The 23268-nt window shown below is 36.1% G+C and overlaps 1 protein-coding gene across 2 annotated transcripts in view; it reads left to right on the top strand.

The window, feature by feature from the left end:
• EDIL3 (EGF like repeats and discoidin domains 3) overlaps positions 1 to 23268 on the top strand; it is a 429598-nt gene that overhangs the window by 270378 nt on the left and 135952 nt on the right. For both annotated transcript variants that reach the window (XM_017508061.1, XM_017508053.1), the window contains one exon: positions 2622 to 2803. In XM_017508061.1, the coding sequence (XP_017363550.1) occupies positions 2622 to 2803 (182 nt within the window). The remainder of the gene's footprint in view (positions 1 to 2621; positions 2804 to 23268) is intronic.

Below are 23268 nucleotides of genomic sequence, written 5' to 3'. Positions count from 1 at the left end.
TCCTGCATCAGCCTCCCAAGTAGCTGGGAATGCAGGTATATGTCTCCAGCCCAGGTAATTTCTGCATTTTTAGTAGAGACAGGGCTTCACCATGTTGGCCAGGCTGGTCTTAGACTTGACCTCAGGTGATCCGCCTGCCACAGTCTCCCAAAGTGCTGGGATTACAGACATGAGTCACTGCACCCGGCTTGAATTAGGTGTTTTTGTTGTTGTTGTTGTTGTTTTAAAAAATTAATGTGATTGACCAGAAAGCATTGCAAAGATTGGGAGCCTTATGGCAGAGTGAGTTATGCATGTATATTTTCAAAATCGCTTATTGGTATTTGTCTTATATGATAACACAACAATTCAGAGCCAATGTGTTTCCTGATATGTTACTACTAAAGGGAGGCTGATAGATTAACCAACGAAGTAGAATTATGGATATTGTGATTAGAGATCTACTCTCTGTTTTAAAATAGTTACAAATTCTGTGATGATGTTTAGTTCAGCATATGGTCTTTAGAGGTATGCAACCAAATGGCACAGAGTTATTTTTAAGTCTGCCATATAATTTCATGATCAATTCTGGCCCTCTGGCTCCTCAAGTCTACTTACTGGACTACAGTAAATGGCCTGCAATAAAATATCTCTCTTCCTGCTTCATTTTTCCATCAAAACATCGTACAAATCAAGGACAAGATGCTTGAGACCCCTGTGATTACAGTATTCTTAAAAAGCTAAATAAGCTCCTGCCATTATTAAAATCAGAGTGTCATCATGAAAGTTTCTTAGTACATTTGTGAAGTCTGTAAAGATCTTGAAGTTTCAAATGGAAAGCAAAATAAGAGTCCAAAGAATCAATACCTGAACTTTCAACATTGAGTTTTTTGGAATGTGAAAATCAGATTATTATCTGCAGGTCTTAAGACTTCAATTCTATGGCTGTTTAATTTAATGATTCTAAAGTAATACAGTATGCCTTAATAAAGTCCTAAACAGTCCGAATTACATGTTTAAAAAAATCTTACTGTTTAAATTTAACATACCAAGTAATTTTTTTGTCAATGGCAAAGATGCAATTTTTACTTTATTAGTGTCATCTTTTACTAATACATTCTGATTAAGATGATTACTTATCCATATATTTTTATCCTCTTTGTAAAAAACTGTTTAAAAATTTGAAAGCCATCAGAGCTACTTACTACCTGAGCATGGGTTAGAAAAAGGAGCATGTTTATGACAATGAAAAAATGTTGCCATTGAGAAATGTCTTCCTAACTTGCAAAAATTTTATAATTCAGCTGCTAATTTTTTTCATATTTTCAGCCTCGATCTAAGCATAAACATGTAATTACTCACAAATGTTGGAATTTGATAGTAATTAAAATCTAAAATCTACTTGGTCATAATCACCAATCAAGTTGACTTTTCTATACTGATATTTAACAGTGGCAATTTGCTTCTTTCTTATTTTCAGAAATTCTGACAAATTATTTTAGCATATTTTTATCATGATTATCAATATATATTATACAAATCTAAATTGGCAAAATATTCAGTATAGTATATGAAATGTTAATGAAATTAAGAAAATCTTTTATTATATCATATCCCTACTTATTCAGAATTTTCAAAATTGAATTTAAAAGAAATGTACCTTCTGCTGAAATTTTACAAGGCAATTAAGAATTTAAATATATATAATTTTATATATATAATACAAATACATAATTTTTAAGATGGATTCACTTCATTTCTAATTTAAAAAACTAAACACATTTGGTATCTGAGAACATATCATTTGAGCATAATATGCTTTAAATATTAGTATTTTAAAATTTCATTGTAAACTTGTCTTGTTTCTCAGTTGCAAATTTAAAGATATATGTGCAGAATCCCAATATGTAGAATTGTGAATTTGGAAATAAAGTGCTAGAAAGAAATATTTTAATATCTTGATTTACTGAGTTGTACACTTTGTCATGTATAATGTTGTCAGAGGGTTTACCTGCTCTCTTTATAAAAATAATGTGTCTACATATATTTTATAATTGATAACATATCATTGGGTATTATAATATTTTTAAATGTTAACAGATTTGCACATTTTCGTTTTGTTGTAGAAGCATAACTGATGGTGGGTGTAAACATTTAAGTTATAAAATGTATAGTAATGAGAAATGCTAAATTACTACAAAAATGACTTTGACAAAAAGCTCAGCTGTATGATAATCAAGAAATAATGGATGGAAATATATTTCTTGAGAGCTTATAATTTGTAAGACATGCTAGTCTCCAGGAATATAAAATATGAGATATGTCTTTAAAGAGCATTATGGTTTTGTTGATGTGATCGAAAACAAAAAGCTATCAGTACAGACAGCAGAATCATAATGCAAAAGGAAAGCATCTATTAAGTGACTACTTTCAAAGCAAAGTAAGAACAGTGTCATGAGAAGCAAGAATTATTTCCTTAATGTAGAGATCAATAACAGATCTGTAAAGAGGATGAGGAGTAAACGGCATGGTGGTACAAATTCAAATCAATTAAAAAAATCTCCTATCAAATCTAACAGATACGTGTTGTATATGCATTATTTCTAATCCATTCATATATATATTTTTTATTTTGTTCCCAGAATGCTCAGGCCCATTGGGAATTGAAGGTGGAATTATATCAAACCAGCAAATCACTGCTTCCTCTACTCACCGAGCTCTTTTTGGTCTCCAAAAATGGTATCCCTACTATGCACGTCTTAATAAGAAGGGGCTTATAAATGCGTGGACAGCTGCAGAAAATGATAGATGGCCATGGATTCAGGTAACAGACGGGGTGGGACAAGGTTAATGTTACAATTCATTTTTAAAGGTTTCCAGGTTTTTTGTTTTTTTTTTTGAAACAGAGTCCTCTGTCACCCAGGCTGGAGTGCAGTGACATGATCTCGGCTCACTGCAACCTCCACCTCCCGGATTTAAGGAATTCTCCTGTCACAGCCTCCTGTGTAGCTGGAATTACAGAAGCACACCACCACACCCAGCTAATTTTTGTAGTTTTAGTAGAGATGGGGTTTCACCATATTGGTCAGGCTGGTCTTGGGACTCCTGACCTGGTGTTCCACCTGCCTCGGCCTCATGAAGTACTGGGATTGCAGGCATGAGCCACTGCGCCTGGCCCAGATTCTGGTCATTTTAAAAAGTGACAAGTTAGGAACTCAGTGTGACTCTTCTTTATGGTCAGAGGAAAGGGTAATTTAGTGAAGAGTTCAAATTAGCTCCCAACTCTGAAAAGTAAAAAAACATGCACATTCCGTTAAGAAGTTGGTTAAAGGGATCAAAAGCGTTAAAAATATTATCATATAAATACCGCTATTTTAAGGTGCATATCAAAGAAGGAGACTTTCTGTATGTCGTGTGTTCATTTATACTGTGCTAACATTTAACAGCAACTTATGATATTTCAGGAACATAAAAATTACATTTATTTTTTCTATCTCTAAGAAGTGGGTACAAAAGGTCAAGTATAAAATACACCATAAATTATGGTAATACCTCAAATGCACCTTCTTTTAATAGCTGAGGATGTTTCAATTCATAGTTTATTGATTTTCATCATCCAGCTATTTTTTAAAATAGGAGAAAACAACAGTATATTGAGATATTAAGTGATTTCCCAGAGAGGGTAGCAAGGCCCAGAACTTATATTTCTGTACAATTCAATGCTTTTTGAGCATTCAGATGAACTATGTGCTAGGAATACAAAAAGATGAACAAAACTGCTGCCTGTGAAACACTACACCTCTGTTGGGGAAAGCACATTAATAACCATGTAACAAGTCATTGATGTGTACTAAAGGGAGGAACAATTCTGCATACTATGGTCAGAGGAGGAATTCATGAATTATCTTGAGAAACTCATCTGGGGCAGATGGCTTTTGAGCTAGGCTTGAGAAGATGGCTCTCAATAGAGAATAAACATCCAGGGAACAGCCTAATCAAAGTTGCTACATGACAATCTGGGAAATATTATGTAGAAAATACATGACTTGAATAAAGGTTGCTGGAGGGATGTGTTAAAATTTAGTGTATAAGTTTGCTGTGCTTCAGGAGTTATACTAAAAGATATTATCCTTATTCCACTAGAGTAGGAAGATGTTGCACATTTTAATTAATTTAGGTGATTGATCTGTTTTGTTTACTACATATTTTAAGTCAAAGAAATGTAGAAATCCCTGATGTGACATAATTATGTATACTATACAAGGACTAGTTTGCAGGCATTTGGTATAAAGGAAAATTGATTTTTGGCTAAGAAGCAAGACTTTCATACTTGAAAAACAAAATTCTTTCAGAAACTTCATTTGTTCACGTTGCTTAGGCATTCTTATATATCACATATACATTTCTTTTATCTATAGAGCTCTGTAAGGTTACCTGAAGTTCTTGTTTTGTTTTATGAATTTATATTTACATGAATTTGTTAAAATTGCTTCTTAAGTTACATTTGACTTTTTCAATCTATAGCCACGTGTGCAAAAAGAACCCCAGATAGTGGAAATGGCACATCTATACATTTTTGATCACAGACTCATGAAGGATCAATTAAGGTTTAAAATATCCACAGAATAATAGAAAATGATTGTATTATATTTATTAATGAATAATCATTCCAAAGACATTTTAATCACTCTAGTTGAAATGCATTTGTAATATTGTGCTCATGATAAAACTTTAGACATTAATATTCATAGTTGAAATTCAGAACAGTTGAGAGATGATATCGCCAGTTTACATCAGGATTTCTGTTTCACAAATTATGTTTGTGAGCTTCAGTGATTGCCATCTTTCTATAAGCCATAAATAGCATGCTTTTTCTATGTTTACTTTGAGAAATACCTTATTAATGTTTCATATCCAGATTCTTCACTTTACTTTGTCCATGTATTACCTACTTAACACTATGCATCATTCTTTTTTTCAAAGTATTGCATGAACTTTAAATTCCCTTTATCCCAGTGGCTATAGGCAGAAATAACCTTAATGGAACAGGACAGTAGTCAACATTGTGAGAATTTTGGATTAAATATGACTGTTTATTCTCTTAAGAATAATAGTTACAACTTATTTTGTTCTTAAGGTCAGTAGGATGATGATTTGCTTTTGGTCTGAAGATGGTTATGAATTCAGAGAAAACCAGTTTAAGTAAATATGAAAAGCTTTATATTAGACTAAAAACCTCAAATATAATAGGTGAAAAACTAAAAATTATTGTTCAGTAAATACTTAATACTTATATTCAGTGTATTTATTTCGTAATTGTATTCTTTAATAATATATTTTTAAAGTTATTTTTTACAAAACTTTACCAATTTCTTTTTTTAAAAAACTTCTATGTTAGGTTCAGGGGTACCTGTGCAGGCTTGTTATATAGATATATTTTATGTCATGGGGTTTTGTTGTACATGTTATTTTGTCATGCTGGCATTAAGCCTAGTATCCATTAGTTATATTTCCTGGTCCTTTTACTCCCCCCATCCTCCACTCTCAGGTAAGTTCCACTATCTGCTATTCTCATCTATGTATCCATATGTTCTCATCATTCAGTACCCACTTATAAGGGAAAATATGTGGTATTTGGTTTTCTGTTCCTGCATTAGTTTGCTAAGGATAATGGCCTCCACCTTCATTCATGTTCCTATAAAAGACAGGGTCTCTTTTGTAGCTGCATATTATTCCATGGTGTCTACGTACCACATTTTCTTTACCCAGTCTACCATCGATTGGAATTTAGGTTGATTCCATGTCTTTGTTTTGTGAATGGTGCTGCAGTGAACATATGTTTGCATGTGCCTTTATCATAGAATAATTTATATTCCTTTGGGTGTATACCCAGTAATGCAGTTGCTGAGTCAAATATTAGTTCTGTTTTTTGTTCTTTGAGGAATCTTCACACTGATCTCCAAAATGGTTGAACTAGTTTACACTCCCACCAACAGTGTATAACCATCCCTTTTCTCCTCAACCTCAAGAGCATCTTTTTAGTAATAACCATTCTGACTGTTGTGAGATGGTATCTCATTGTGGTTTTGATTTGCGTTTCTCTAATGATAAGTGATTTTGAGGGGTTTTATTTCCTATGATTGTTGGCTGCACTTTTGTTTTCTTTTGAAAAGTGTCCTTTGCCCACTTTTTAATGAAGTTGTTTGTTTTTTTCTTGTAAATTTAAGTTTCTGGTAGATGCTGGATATTAGACCTTTGTCAGATGCATAATTTGCAAAAATTTTCTTCCATTTTGTAGGTTATGTGTTCACTCTGTTGACAGTTTCTTTTGCTGTTCAGAAGCTCTTTAGTTTAATTAGATCCCATTTGTTAATTTTTGCTTTTGTTGCAATTACTTTTGGTGTCTTTGTCATGGATCTTTGCCAGTTCCTCTGTCCAGAATGGTATTGCCTAGGTTGTCTTTCAGAGTTTTTGTAGCTTTGGGTTTTTTACACTTAAGTCTTTAATCCATCTTCAGTTGATTTGTGTATATGGTGTAAGGTAAGGGTCTGGTTTCAATCTTCTGCATATGGCTAACCACTATCCCAACTCCAGTGATTGATTAGGGAGTCCCTTCCCTATTGCTTGTTTTTGTCAGGTTTGTGGAGGATCAGATGGTTGTCACTGTGCAACCTTATTCCTGGCCTCTCAATTCTGTTCCATTGGACTGTGTGTCTGTTTTTGTATCAGAATAAAAACAGTATTTTGGTTACTGTATCCCTATTGTATAGTTTGAAATCAGGTAATATGATACCTCTAGCTTTGTGGGGCTTTTTGTTGTTGTTGTTTGTGCTTGTGGTGTTTTTGTTTAGGGTTGTCTTGGAGATTTGAAGATAGTTTTTTCTAATTCTGTGAGTAATGTCATTGGTAGTTTGTTAGGATAATTCAATCTATAAACTGCTTTGAGTAGTATGGCCACTTAATGATTTTGATTCTTCCTATCCAGGAGAATGAATTGTTGTTCCATTTGTTTGTGTTATCTCCGACTTCCTGGACCAGTATTTTGTAGTTCCCATTGTAGAGATGGTTTATCTCCCCGATTAGCTGTATTCCTAGGTGGGTTTTTTCTATTTTTGTTTTTTAGCAATTGTGGGTGGGATTGCATTCCTGACTTGGCTTGTCTGTTATTGGTGTATAGGAATGCTAGGGATTTTTGTATGTTGATTTTTTACTCTGAGAGTTTGCTGTAGGTCTTTAACAGCTTAAGGATCTTTGGGGCCTAGACTGTGGGGTGTTCTAGATACGGACATGTCCTCTGCAACAGGGATAGTTTGGTTTCCTCTCTGCCTATTTGGGTGCCACTTACTTTTTTCTCTTGCTTGATTGCCCTGGACAGGACTTCTAATACTATGTTGAATACAAGTGGTAGGAAAGGGCATCCTTGTCTCGTTTCAGTTTTCATGAGGAATGCTTCCATCTTTTGCTCATTTAGTACAATGTTGGCTGTGGGTTTGTCATATATGATTCATAATTTTGAGGTATGTTTTTTCAATACCTAGTTAATTGAAAGTTTTCAATATGAAGAGGTGTTACATTTTATTGAAAGCCTTTTCTTCATCTATTGAGATGATCATGTGGTCTTTGTCTTTAGTTCTGTTTATGTTATTAACCATTTTTATTGATTTACATATATTGAACCTACCTTACATCCTGGGGGTAAAGCTTACTTGCTCATCATGGATAAGCTTTTACTTGTGCTGTTGGATTTAATTTGCTTGTATTTCACTGAGGATTTTTGCATTGACATTCATTCAAGATACTGACCTGAAGTTTTCTTTTTCTGTTGTGTCTGCCTGGTGTTGGTATTAGGATGATGTCAGCCTCGTAGAATGAGTTAGGGAGGAATCCTTCTTCCTCGATTGTTTGGAATAGTGTCAATAGGAATAGTAGCAGCTCTTGTTTGTATATCTATTCAAATTCAGCTATGAATCCACCTGGGTCTGGGCTCTCTTTGGTGGTAGGCTACTTATTACTTATTCAATTTCAGAGATTATTATGTGTCTATTCAGGGATTGAGTTTCATCCTGACTCAGTTTTGGGAAGGTATATATTTCCAGGAATTTATCCATTTATTCTAGACTTTCTAATTTGTGTGCATAGAGGTGTCCACAGCAGTCGCTGATGGTTATTTGTAGTATCCCTTTTGTCATTTCTAATTGTGTTTATTTTGATCTTCTTCATTTTCTTCTTTATTATTCTAGCTAACTGTCTATTTTATTAATATTTTCAATAACCAACTCTTGGATTTGTTTCTTTTTTTTTAGTGATTTTTAAATTTAGTTCTCAGAACAATTTTATACAGTAGGTATAATTATCATCACTTTGTAAATTTAGACAGCTTGAATCAAACAAGACAACTATCTTATCCAAGTTACCAGAACTATAAAGATTACACAAAAGATATAATTAGCTTATTCAAAGCCCTTACAATTTCTTTATGACCAGTATTTTTAAGCTCTCAAATACAAAAATATGGATGTTTATTGCAACACAGGTTGGACTAGTAAACTCTCATTAAATTACAACTGAAAGATATGTTGTGATGTCTGATCAACAATTTACTGAACTCAGATTCAATATTAATAATTCTTAAAGGATTATACAAATTAAAAATAAAACTATTGGTGTTGTAGGTTTGTTTTCAATTCAAACTAAAAGTGAGATGACTTGGTTTACACTAATTTTTTTTCATGAAAGAAAAAGAGCCTTAAGTTTTCAAGTTCTATAATCTTCTAATAGTAATAAAAATATTTTTAATAATTTAAATGGAATAGCAAAACAGGACAATTTCCAAACTATCAGAGTAAATTGAGCTGTTTCAGACTGAAGTCAAAATTGGTGTTTTTATTGAGAAACAAACACAGTTTCTCAAAGAAATATAGGTATCACTAAGAAATATCAGATTTTAAAATTTATTTATTTTACTTTAAGTTCTGGGATACATGTGCAGAAGGTGCAGGTTTGTTACATAGTTACACACATGGAACGGTGGTTTGGTGCACCCATCAACCTGTCATCTACAATAGGTATTTCTCCTAATGCTATCCCTCCCCTAGCCCCCCAAGCCCCGACAGGCCCTGGTGTGTGATGTTCCCCTCCTTGTGTCCATGTGTTCTCATGGTTCAACTCCCACTTTTGAGTGAGAACATGTGATGTTTGATTTTCTGTTTCTGTCTTAGTTTGCTGAGAATGATGGATTCTAGCTTCATCCATGTCCCTGCAAAGGACATGAACTCAACCTTTTTTATGGCTGCATAGTATTCCATGTTGTATATGTGCCACATTTTCTTTAGCTCGTCTATCATTGATGGGCATTTGGGTTGGTTCCAAGTCTTTGCTATGGTGAATAGTGCTGCAGTAATTATACGTGTGCATGTGTCTTTACAGTAGAATGATTTACAATCATTTGGGAATATACCCAGTAATGGAATTGCTTGGTTAAATAGTATCTCTAGTTCTAGATCCTTGAGGAGTTGCCACATTGTCTTCCACAATGGTTGAACTAATTTACATTCCCACCAACAGTGTGAAAGCATTCCTATTTCTCCCCATCCTCTCCAGCATCTGTTGTTTCCTGACTTTTTAATGATCGGCATTCTAATTGGCATGAGATGGTATCTCATTGTGGTTTTGATTTGCATTTCTTTAAGGACCAGTGATGATGCGCTTTTCCTCATATGTTTGTTGGCTGCAAAAATGTCGAGAAGTGTCTGTTCATATCCTTCACCCACTTTTTGATGGGGCTGTTTTGTTTTTTTCTTGTACATTTAGGTTCCTTGTAGATTCTGGATATTAGAATATCCAGAATATCCTTTTGTCAGATGGAAAGACTACAAAAATTTTCTTCCATTCTGTAGGTTGCCTGTTCACTTTGATGATAATTTCTTTTGCTGTGCAGAAGCTCTTCAGTTTAATTAGATCCTATTTGTCAATTTTGTTTTTTGTTGCCATTGCTTTTGGTGTTTAAGTCATGAAGTCTTTGCCTATGCCTATGTTCTGAATGGTATTGCCTAAGTTTTCTTCTAGGGTTTTTATGGTTTTAGATCTTACGTTTAAATCTTTACTCCATCTGAGTTAGTTTTTGTATAAGGTGTAGGGAAGGGATCCAGTTTCAGTTTTCTGAATATGGCTAACCATTTTTCCCAACACCATTTACTAAATGGGGAATTCTTTCCCCATTGCTTGTTTTTGTCAGGTTTGTAAAAGATCAGATGGTTGTAGATATGTGGCATTACTTCTGAGGCCTCCGTTCTGTTCTATTGGTCTATATATCTGTTTTGATATCAGTACAATGCCGTTTTGGTTACTGTAGATTGCAGTATAGTTTGAAGTCAGGTAGTGTGATGCCTCCAGCTTTGTTCTTTTTGCTTAGGATTCTCTTGGCTATACAGGCTTTTATTTTATTTTACTTTATTTTATTTGGTTCCATATGAAATTTAAAGTAGTTTTTCCTAATTCTGTGAAGAAAATCGGTGGTAGCTTGATGGGGATAGCATTGAATCTATAAATTACTTTGGGCAGTGTGGCCATTTTTATGATATTGATTCCTCCTATCCATGAGCATGGAATGTTTTTCCATATGTTTGTGTCCTCTCTTATTTCCTAGAGCAGTGGTTTGTAGTTCTCCATGAAGAGGTCCTTCACATCCCTTGTAAGTTGTATTCCTAAGTATTTCCTATGTACCAATATTAGACAAACAGCAAAATCATGAGTGAATCCCATTCACAATCGTTGATCTTTTGAATGGCTTCTCATGTCTCAGTCTTCAGTTCAGCTCTGAGTTTAGTTACTTCTTGTCTTCTGCTAGCTTTTGGATTGGTTTGCTCTTGGTTCTCTAGTTTTTTTTAGTTGTGATGTTGTTAGGTTATTAAATTGAGAGTTTTTGGCTGGTTGTGGTGGCTCATATTTGTAATCCCAGCACATGATACATTGAGGCCAATGTATCATGAGGTCAGGAGTTCGAAACCAGCCTGGCCAACACAGTGTAACCCCATCTCTACTAAAAATACAAAAATTAGCTGGGCGTGGTTGCAGGCACCTCTTATCCCCACTACTCAGGAGGTTAAGGCAGGAGAATCACACCACTGCACTCCAGCTTGGACAACATAGCTAGACTCCATCTCAAAAAAAAATTTAGTAATTTTCTTAATGTCAACATTGTTATTCAGGAATTACTTAGTGATAATGTTCAAAACATTTATTTTGTTAATGCATTCTTTAATCATATATTTTCTAAGATATTTTTAGAAGAAAAAACTTTATTAACTTTATTAGATAAAATCTTGCATAAGACATTCTATGAAGTCTAATGATATACCAGATTTTCTGTATTTGAGCATTCATTGTTAATTTCCCTTGTCACTTAAATATAAATGAAACCTTTGACTACTTTGCTTAAACTGACTTATAATGAGCACAGTGACCCTCTAATCTTTCAGGTGTGTGGCAAACATGCACTAATTAGTATTCAATTTCACTTTCTTCCTTGTCTTGATGAAACGAAAATTGAAATTGCCATTTTACATTTATATGCTCAGCGTGTAATTATTGATAGTACCACAATGCCCGTAATAGGTTCTGGATTTAAAGAGTTGGTAAATGCAGTTTTTTTGTTTCAGCTTTTGAGTTTTTTGAAACTTTATTTCTTCATCTAGATTTTTTTCAACTAATAATTAGTCACCACGTTAAACATTAGCTCATCAGCATCCTAGAATATCAATTTTACTTTCTGATTGACATATTAGAAATAGCAACTTTGCACAATTATAGAAATATGTCTTGGATTATAAAAAGTGTATTTAAAATTCTGGGTGCTTTGCTAACTAACTGAGGTTAGCCAGGATAACTATTTCTTATTTATTTTCAAGATATGCATTTTCTGTTTCTCTGTGTTTTTCTTTTCTTTTCTAGCTATTTGTAGTAAAATATTTATTTTATTTTTTTAAATTGGTGAGTTTATTTTTATTTATACATATGTGTGTGTGTTTTCCAGAATACATATACAATGAATTTCCAGCTATTAATTTATCCATGCATTCCACAAACATTTACTGCATGAATGTCTACTCTGCAATCTATCTTCTACTAGGCAGCAGAGAAAAGATAACACTTACTTCCAGGATGCTCTGGATCTAGAAAATAGAAAAGTAAGCCAGATAAATATAACAACAAAATATATCTGGCCTGGCCTCACATGGTCTGCTGGATATTCCATTTGAATTATATTATATCCAAACAGCCTATTTTTATTAGGACTTTTCTTAAACTTTAAAACTACATTCGCATAATATTTATATATAGAAGAAAAGAAATTTCCATTGTACTGTATATTACTATTGTGTGCTGATATATTTGGTGTGTATGATATAGTATAATACTAGGGCAATGCAATAATTTTTCTTTTGAAAGTTAATTTACCAGTTGTTTCAGTTCTAGTATTTTACAACAGAGAAAATTAAGTTTTGTACTCTCTTACGATTTTGGAAATGTGGCTGTGATCTTAATATGTTCCTTTTCTATGTGTCACAGAATTTGTGAGAGGAAAGGTAGTTATTTCTCAAACTTCAATGTACATAAAAACCATGGGTCACTTGGTGTGTTAGTCTGTTTTAATGCTGCTGATAAAGACATACCTGAGGCTGGGCAATTTACAAAAGAAAGTTGTTTAATTGACTTACAGTTTCACATGGCTGGGATGGCCTCACAATCATGGTAGAAGGCAAGGAGGAGCAAGTCACATTTTACATGGATGACAACAGGCAAAAAGAGAGAGAGCTTGTGCAGGGAAACTCTCATTTTTGAAACCATCAGATTTTGTGACTTACTCACTATCATGCGAATAGCATGTTAAAAACCCACCCCCATGATTCAGTTATCTCCCACCAGGTCCCTCCCACACATGTGGAAATGTAGTGAGCTACAAGATGAAATTTGGGTGGGGACACAGAACCAGACCATGTCATTCCCGCCATGGACCCTCCCAAATTTCATGTCTTCACATTTCAAAACCAATCATGTGTTCCCAACAGTTCCCCAAAGTCTTATCTCATTCCAGCATTAACTCAAAAGTCCACACTACAAAGTCTCATATGACAAAAGGCAAGTCTCTTCAGCCTATGAGCCTGTAAAATCAAATCAAAAGCAACTTACTTACTTCCTAGATACAACGGTGGTACAGGCATTGGTTAAATACAGCCATTTCAAATGGGAGAAATTAGCCAAAACAAAGGGGCTACAGGCCACATGCAAGTCCAAAATTCAGTGGGGTACTCAAATCTTAAAGGTCCAAAATGATCTCCTTTGACTCCATGTCTCACATCCAGGTTATGCTGATGTAAGATGTGGGTTCCCATGGTCTTAGGCATCTCCACTTCTGTGGCTTTGCAGGTTACAGCCTCCCTCACAGCTGCTTTCACAGACAGGCACTGAGTGTCTCCGGCTTTTGCAGCCACATAGTGCAAGCTGTCAATGGATCTACCATTCTTGGGTCTCTAGTATGGTGGCCCTCTTCTCACAGTTCCATTAGTCACAGGGAATCTGTGTAGGGGCCCTGACCCCTCATTTCCCTTCTGTACTGCCCTAGCAGAGGTTCTCCATGAGGGCCCCATCCCTGCAGCAAACTTATGCCTGGGTATTAAGGCATTTCCATACATCTCCTGAAATCTAGGTAGATGTTTCCTAACCCCAAATCCTGACTTCTTAAAAAAAATCCATGTGTGAAATTTGTACTACAGAAATTTGTAACAACTTGTTACAAATTGCAGGCTCAACATCACGTGGAAGCTGCCAAGGCTTGGGGCTTGCACCCTCTGAAGCCACAGCATGAGCTCTACATTGGCCCCTTTCAGCGGTGGCTGGAGCTGCTAGGACACAGAGCACCAAGTCCCTAGGCTGCACACAGCACAGGTACCCTGGGCCCAGCCCACAAAATCACTATCTCCTCCTAGGCCTCCAAGCCTATGATGGGAGGGATTGCCATGAAGACCTCTGACATGCTCTGGAGACATTTTCCCCATTGTCTTGAGGATTAACATTCAACTCCTCATTACTTATGTAAATTTCTGCAGCTGGTTGAAATTTCTCTTCAGAAAATGGAATTTTCTTTTCTATTGCATTGGTCAGGCTGCAAATTTTCCAAACTTTTATGCTCTGTTTCCCTTATAAATCTGAATGCCTTTAACAGCACCCAGTACACCTCTTGAATGCTTTGTTGCTTAGAAATCTCTTCCACCAGATACCCTAAATCATCACTCTCAAGTTCAAAGTTCCACAAATTTCTAGGGCAGGAGAAAAATGCTGCCAGTCTCTTTGCTAAAACATAACAAGAGTCACCTTTGCTCTAGTTCCCAGCAAGTTTCTCATCTCCATGTGAGACCACCTCAGCCTGGATTTCATGTCCATATTCTTATCAGCATTTTGGTCAAAGCCATTCAACAAGTCTCTAGGGAGTTCCAAACTTACCCACACTTTTTCTATCTTCTTATGAACCCTCCAAACTCTTCTATCTCTACATGTTATCCATTTCCAAAGTTGCTCCTCATTTTCGGGTATCTTTTCAGCAGCGCTCCACTCTACTGGTAACAATTTACACTTGCTAAAAATAGAAACTTCTAAATTGCTCCACAGGCCTAGTGCAGGTCATGCTCAGACTGCACGGTAAAGATATGTCTCGTCTGCTTGTAAATTTCGGGTTCATACTGCATGAGTTACAGTAAAAGTATAAATAAATAAAATAAAAAACACTTTTGCTTGATGATGTGGGAATCTTGCTGTTGGAACTGCAAGTGGTGATGACCACCTAGGCAGAAGGGAGAGGAAAGAACAGCAAAGAAAAATGAGGAAAGATAATGGGAAATAAGTGACCCATGAAAATTCTCTGAACTACAGGGAGGCAGAATGGAGCTAGGTATCCTTAGAAGTGCATCCAGCCTTGGCAGCAACTCACAAATAAGCATTATCCATCAGTCATTAAACAGTTAATGTTTCTAAATCGCTATTTGAGTCTTCTTTGTTATAAAACTTAACATATTCAAGTGCAAAACCATCTACCTTCTGCATTTTGAAGAAAATTATAGTTAATGTAGAATATTTTGGCCCAAAAGGGAATTAAGTGAGCACAAATTGTTACAAATTTCTGTAGTACAAAGTTCACACATGGATTTTTTTTAACAACTTTGTTAACAGTGGGATTTAGAATGCTACAAAAAAAAAAAGACTAATCATGTATTTCATTTCATATGTCTATATTTAATGTGTATAAAAACTTTTTTGATATTTATAGACACCTGGAGCTTTTTCAGATGCAAAAATCATTTTCAAAAGACCAGGATTTAAGCAGGTTTTTTTTTTTCATTTTCAGCTTTCTTTCTAGTTATAGAACCTGAATTACATACAATCTAATCCACTTTTAATATTCCCTTTTTCAAGTGGAAAATATTTTAGCCTTTTCTCTTGAAGAGAAGTACTATATGCCCGTATATACTAAACTATATTCCCATTCTTACTAAATATCTCTTTAAAGCTAATTATATCTGGACATTAATACATTCTAATTATATTTTTAAACTATGATACCAGGTGGAAAATTGTGATTTCTATTTAAGCTGTTCGTTAAAAATGAGTTTTTATACATAGTTGTGTGTTTTTAAAACAGGTGTTTCTTTTTAATTAAAAAAGCACTATTCATTAAGTAAAAATGTCTTAATGCTTCTGTCCTGAAAAATAATATATTTTGTCTCACATTATTTGGTCATTTACAACATTTATAGTAATAGTGGTGCATATTGTAATGCTTACCTTTTTTCCCTAAAAGGCTGTGGTTTTGATCTTAACTCTAGATTCTTCTGAATACATGATGAGCCATGAAACAGTTCTATATTTTTAAAAAGCTGCATCTGGAGTCTCTTCTGCTTCCTCTCCCACTTTGAGTACCTAGTGCCTCACTAAACTGGATTTCTTGCTGTTCCTCAAATTAATCCAGCTTATTCTGCCTCTGTGCTTTGGTACATATGCCGCACGGTTCATCTATTGACTAGTTTCCAGAATTCTTTCGATTCAGCCCCATCATTCCCTTCACTATAAAGTAATTCCTGAAAGTCCTGCCTTTTATCTTCAAAGGTAGAAGTGACTACACGCCTTTTATCCCACTCAGCCAACTATATGTTAAAATCACAGTAACTAAAATACCTTTATAGTCACTGTTTGCTTTTCCTTCTCTACATTAAACAACTTGAGAGTAGGAATCACAGTTTGTATAAGTCTATTCCCATGGCACCTTGAATTAAAACCATATTAAACAGATGTAAATAATTGACTAACAAAAGAATAGGGAATACTGAACAAAAAAAAATAGGAGAATGATAGTATTTTTCACATGGTAATTATTCTTCACTGTGTGATACTAAGAATGCCCGGGCAACTCCGTTTACTCTCTATGTTCAGCTATTATGTATTTACCTTTTAATTGTGCTATCTAAACATGATCCATTGGTTACCACATGTGGTGCATTTATATTTATATAGGGAATGCCTTACCAATCCAGAGAGCAGAGGAACCATACTTCCTGTAAATCCTAATGACCCATACTTTACTCCATAGTCACTGAAAACCACTTCTATAGGCAAGGCTAGATGGGCTTGGGCGATGTTTGCCAGGAACTCTACCAGTTAAACCTTGTACACCAAATGCCGAAACTTATCTCCTATCCCATCCCTGTTTTTTTCCTTAAATGTTAAAAAAATGAATGTTTGATTTAGCTTCTTGCACATTTTTATAAATGTGTTATAATCACACCATAAGAGTTTAGAAACTTTAGATGTAATATTGTTCATGTAAACTTATTTTCTCCAAGATTAACTTATTTTAGAAAAAAGCTTTAGAATACTAGTATCTTTACAGCTTATGAACTTTGTATTATTTACCCTTGCCAAATGTCAGATATACAAACTATTTTTATTACTGTTTCTCATAAAATGCAGAACATAAAGAGTTACAGAGAATTAATTTAACATAGTTATGCTTGGCTATACATTTTAACCATGAGGAAAACTTTCCTAACTTCACTATTATATTTACAAAGTTGGAGATTTTAAATGCTTTTAGTTCAGTTCGTTTCCATGTTTCATGAATATTTCCAAAATTACTTTTTTTCTTTTTTTAGTTTATGCTATGATAGAGTGAAATGGTAGAGTGATTAACACAATAAATATGAATTGAATTGATTGAAGATAGCAACTTGCTTTTATCATGAAAATATCCAACATTGAGAACCTCTGATTTTACAATCTACCTCAGTCATATTTATGGCAAATTGAATCTGGTCCCCTCTTCATCTCTCTTCACATGACCAGCTAGTTTTCCCCTGGACTAAGTATCCCAATTTCTGGCACTTAGGACTAAAGGAGTTGACACTTTGAGTTCCTATCATTTGTGAGAGTTTCTTATCGTTAATTCTTCTCCCACATTGGTAAATGTACTCTTCAGTATCCCCTTGTGAATCTGAAACTATCTCAACCAAAGGTATTAAAACTGCTTATGCGACCTGCCTAGGGAAAAATGCTATTTATGAATTAGAGTCTCTTATTGCCTCTAATATAACAATTAATTCTAATAGAACTGCATCAGTGCTTTTTGCAAGAGCATAGAAAGCTTAGTGGCAACCCGTTCTCAAGCCCCCAGTGGTGAGAAACTCAGAGAAGCAGAGGTAAGTGAGCGTCTGAGCTAAAGGTTTGATTGTCTCTTCATGTTTATCTTCTGGGAACTAGCGGGGTTACTATTTGCATAGGGCTGAAGGAATCCCTTATGTCCACAGTAGACACTGTAAAAATTTGTTCTGCTCCAGTGCCTCACTGAAAACCTCCTTGTGTTGAAAATATGACAGTACAAGCCACATGGCCTGATTCTGAAAGGTTTATTTTTTTGAAGCAGCTATTAATATAAAACCATTTCTATTTAGGAGAGTTTGTTGTTGTTGCTTAAAACTAACTGAATGTAGTAGATGTAGAAAACGTTATATATTTGCCGTATTTAGGTTAGAAGTTCGTTTCATTGTCCATAGTATTATGTATCAGCTTTAAGATCTAACAGCTAGCACTTCAGCACGATGTGCTGCATTTTCCACCACTCTCCATGTACTGACTGTAATTCCATCTAACGAGTATTGTTCTTATCCCCATTATTCAGATGGGGAAATCTAGGCACAGAAAGCTAAGTAAGATGTCTAAGTTTACTTAACTTAGTAAGTTGAAAAGTTGGGAGTCAAACCCTAGCAGCTGGTGTGGCGCGCAGCCCTAGAGCATTTGTAACCTCTGCACTATCTTCTCTTTGAAAAATCTTGGTAGTTCCCTTTTATTTTGTGAGGGCACAGTGGACACTGCTAATGAGTGTAGGGCAGCCTCGGATTTTCTTAAGGCTGTATTAAATAACTATTATATCCTGTAAAATTTGAATTTTCTCTAAACAAGCAGTTAGTTTATCTCTAGCCTTGGGCAGTGGTTCTCAAACTTTCCATAAAAATTATCTGAAGAGCTTTTTAAACATGGCTCCCAACCTTAAAGTTTTTTAATTGGTGTGAGAGTTGGAACTCAGGGGACCACATATGGACAGACATCCGCAGTGAATTTTGATATCATTATCCTAAGAAAATGTAGAAATCGCTACCCTGATGGATCTCATAGTCTAGAGAGAGACGTACGTCACCTAAGATGTGTTATTCCAGACAGAAAGAACAGAATAAACGAAGTTGTAATGGAGTTGGAGAAAGCTCAACAACAGATAAGAGAGTCAGGTCTCGTTATACTGAAGAGTTGTATATCTGAGGGGTAATAGGAGGATAAAAGATTGAAAAGGTAAGGAGACACCAAAATGTGAAAATACATCACATTTAGACTAAGGTGGCACTTGATTATGGAGGCGTACTTACACTGTCAGAACTGGAGTTTAGGAAGATGATATGTGAGTAGTCTGTGTTCTGAATACCTAACACAATGCCTAATGCTGATGAAGCTTTCAGTAACATTTAATTGAATAATTGTTGAATTGTGCTTTAGAGAGAGGGGAGCCTATGAGCAAGGATACCAGCTACGAGGCTTTTATGGCTAACTGCCCAGAGGCAGATGTAACGAGGGCCCAAGCTAGTTTGGCAGCTGTTGTGAAATAAAAATAAAAGATGAAATGATAAGAGAGATTTAGGATGCATCATTAACTACTAAGATATCTATCAAACGCAAGAGAAAGAGTTGGTCTGCTTTTTTATTAACTTGGAGAAAATCCTGATAAAGGTGTATAGTATTAAGTCGGAAAACTACTTGCTGCTCTGGGTAGAGCGTGGAAGTGAATTAAGTGGACATCACTGCCAGGTGACACTTCTACTGCTAAGCCATTGGCCATTTATGAGTCCCATGGCCCCATCTACTGGAGTGGGAGGTTAAGTGACATCCACTTAGAGTTGAAAGAGATATGTAGAGATCAGTTGGGAACTTCTAATTAAAGTTTCATTTTCTCCTATTTCCATTTTCATCAAAACCGTTTCCAAGGCTATAGCTTAACCGAAAGTAGCATTTTGCAGGACCCTAGAGAAGAGATACACTGAACTTTGAGGTTCTCAATAAGTGTGTATATTCTCCTTTAATTCCTCTTTCAGAACATTTCTCTTTTATATCATATGTTGGTTACATTTTCTCCATGCATTTGTTTTTAATGTTTTTGCTGCTGCTCCTGCTGTTTTCTCCAGAACTGATATATTTAATTAAAGTAGTAGCTATTTCATCCTAATGCTAATGTACTTAGTATTGATCGCTTTATTTTGTTATGATTTTGGCTCTTGAAAAAAATAATAAAGCTTTCCTTTTCCCCTCCGCAAATAAGCTCTCAGATTTTCTTGCTTCTGTTATATATTTAATGCTTCAATCACTTTGAAACATTTTTCTGAATTCATAATACATGGGCTATATTTTCATTTCTTAGGTTTAAAAAAAATCTATGTTCAGTGCAGGTCTCCTTAGTTTATTACTATCATTAGTGTGGTTAAGAGATAAAGTACTGAATTTTAGAAGTATGTGTGAATATTTTTATCTTACTTTTCTTAGCAGGAGCCCAACCTAAGCCAGTATTTTTACATAATGTCAGCTTTCCAGGAGCTCTTCAACCAAAATGTGATTATCTCACAGAACAAAACAAAACAAAGAAGCAGCAAAAACTCCTAAACATTTAAATATGTTGCCAATGAATCTCAGCTGCTTCTTTTTGAGAGCATGCATTAACCTGGATTTAGAAAGATGTACATAAATTTTGAAACATCAATGCATTCTCTGATACTTTTTGGAGTGTTTTTCTGAGTCTCCAATCTACAGAGGAAGAATGAATATTTATTGAGCAGCTACTATTTGTACAGAGCTATTTGGGCAATATATAACTTCTCTCTGCCCAGGTGGAGCTTACTGGAGTAGAGAAAACATTTCAAATTATCTGATATGAAAGTTTTCTACTTCATTCTGTGGTCATTGAGAGAGAAAAAGCTATTTGATTTCATGTTCAACAATTATGCTCCGGGAAATGAGAAGAATTTACTCTGTGAGTTCCAGCCATATGGGACTTCTTGAAGGGTGCTTCATTCTTTTCTTCCAGGCTTAGAAAAAACATATTCCCAAGAGACCCCTAACTTCATTTAAATTAATGAATTTATTCATTCATTCAATATATTTATTATTTCCTCTGTGCCAATTGCTGTCTAGATGCCAATTTTTCAGGGAAGCTTTCCCTAACCCTATTCTTCCCCTCGACTAGATTCCATTCTTCTAATATATGTTCTCACAGCTTCTTGTCTTTTTTCAAGCACAGCCATTGCCACAGCTAGTAATTAGACTATGTATGATATTGCTTATTAGGTAAGCTTCATGAAGGCAGAAATACTATCTATTGGCCCACTTTGTATTCTCACCCATCTCAATGATTGGTGACTAATGACTAACATTTCATTCAAAAGTGAAACAATTATACTATCATAATCCTTTTCATATCCCCAAGACAGAGAACACTTTTTACTTGCTCAGTAAATAATTTAAGTGAATTAATAAATAAAGGGAGGGTAAATAAATCACATTACCTGTTCCCTGGATGTTTAATGCAAGTGAAGCGCATTTACATAAGCAGTTATATTACATGGGGAAGGAAGAGGATGTTCAAGATCAGTGATCCTGGATTCTACTGACCACTGACTGTCACCTTGAACAAAGTTACTGGGCCACTCTAACGTATGTCTTCTTTATATATAAAATGTCAACAAAAATAGATGTCCTCTTAAAGTTGTTGCGAAGATTATACAAAAGATATTTAGTCATGTATTGGCCACAAAGCCGATGATTAATAAATGCACATTCTCAATAATTCAACAAATATTTATTAAGAGTTGTAGTCAAGACTTTTAACTGTCACCCAACATCCTTTCCATCTGTTTTCATAGTAAAAAGATTAATAGCTAAATATATTTCCCAACCTCTCATTCCCAACAATAGACGTGGCCATGTGACTCTCAAATGGCAAAAGGCATATAAGCAAAAGTGTCACAGGGTGGCTCCTTGGAACCTCTTTTAACAGAGAGTACTCACACATCCTCATCTCCCCTGTTCATCCCTGCCTCTATCCTTCCAGGAACTCAGGGGCTGCCATTCTGGACCATGAGATCAGGTATATACACTGGATAACAAGACAGAGTATACCTAGGGCCCTGATTTATCAGCCCCTTCTGTGTAGTCACACATTTACACAAAGGAGAAGCCTTTTTCTTTCTAAGACATTGTTAGTTTGGGTTTTCTATCACTTGGAACCAAACTGCCCCATACCTAATATGAGTTCACAAAATACTGCGTTCATGACTAGATTCAAGGCAGGATATTATAGTGCCTTAACAGTTTCTTAAGTGTAAAAAAGGAAGCCCTTTTGGGAGGGGGCCAAGATGGCGGAACAGAAACAGTGATGGTCTGCAGCTTCCAGCGAGACCAACACAGGAGGTTGTTGATTTCTGCTTTTCCATCTGTGCTATCCAGTTCATCTCATTGGGACTGGTTAGGCCGTGGGTGCAACCCATGGAGAGCAAGCATAAGCAGGGTGGGGCATTGTGTTACTCAGGAAGTGCAAGGAGCCAGATGACCTGCCTCCCCCAGCCAAGGGAAACAGTGAGGGATCATGCTACCCACCCTGGGTAGATTTTTGTAGTCAGCAGATCAGGACGTCCCTCATGAGCCTATACCACCAGGGCCAGGGGCTTCAAGCACAAAACTGAACAGCTGCTTTGGCAGGCACTGAGCTAGCTGCAGGAGATTTTTTGTACCCTAAAGGCACCCGGACTTCAGTGAGACAAGAGAACCATCCCCTCACCTGGAAAGGGGGCTGAAGTCAGGGAGCCAAGTGGTCTTACTCAGCAGGTCCCGCTTCCATGGAGCCCAGCAAGCTAAGAACCACTGGCTTGAAATTCTCACTGCCAGCACAGCAGTCTGAAGTCATCCTGGGTCGATTGAGCTTGGTCAAGGGAGGGACATCTCCTGTTACTGAGGCTTTAATGGGCAGTTTTCCCCTGAAAGTGCTAAGAAGGCTGGTAAATGTGGACTGGACGGAATTCACCATGACATGGCAAAGCAGCTGTGGCCAGATTGCTTCTCTAGATTCCTCCTCACTGGGCAGGGAATCTCTGAAGGAAATACAGCAGCCCCAGTCACAGGTTTACAGATAAAACTCTCATCTCCCTGGGATAGAGCACCTGGGGGAAGGGGCAGCTGCAGGCACAGCTTCAGGGGACTTAGTCTTTCCTGCCTGCAGGCTCTGAAGAAGGCAGCTGATCCTGACAAGGGAATTCTCCCAGCATAGTGCACCAACTCTGCTAAGGGACAGACTGCCTCTTCAAGTGCGTGCTCACCCCCATGCCTCCTGACTGGGAGAGACCTTGCAACAGGGGTCGACATCTTACAGGAGAGTTCTGGCTGGCATCAGGCCAGTGCCCCTCTGGGATGAAGCTTCCAGAGGAAGAAGCAGGCAGCAGTCTTTGCTGTTCTGCACCGTCCAGTGGTGATACCCAGGTGAACAGGGGTCTGGAGTGGACCTCCAACAAACTGCAGCAGACCTGCAGAAGAAGGGCCTGACTGTCAGAAGAAAAACTAACAAACAGAAGGCAACAACCACAACACCAACAAAAAAGACCCCTCAACACAAAAACTCCATCCAAATGTCATCAGCCTCAAAGATCAAAGGTAAAGAAATCC

This window comes from Cebus imitator, unplaced genomic scaffold (assembly GCF_001604975.1).
Source record: "Cebus imitator isolate Cc_AM_T3 unplaced genomic scaffold, Cebus_imitator-1.0 Scaffold16, whole genome shotgun sequence".
Lineage (NCBI taxonomy): Eukaryota > Metazoa > Chordata > Mammalia > Primates > Cebidae > Cebus > Cebus imitator.
This window is presented reverse-complemented; position numbering and strand designations above follow the sequence as displayed.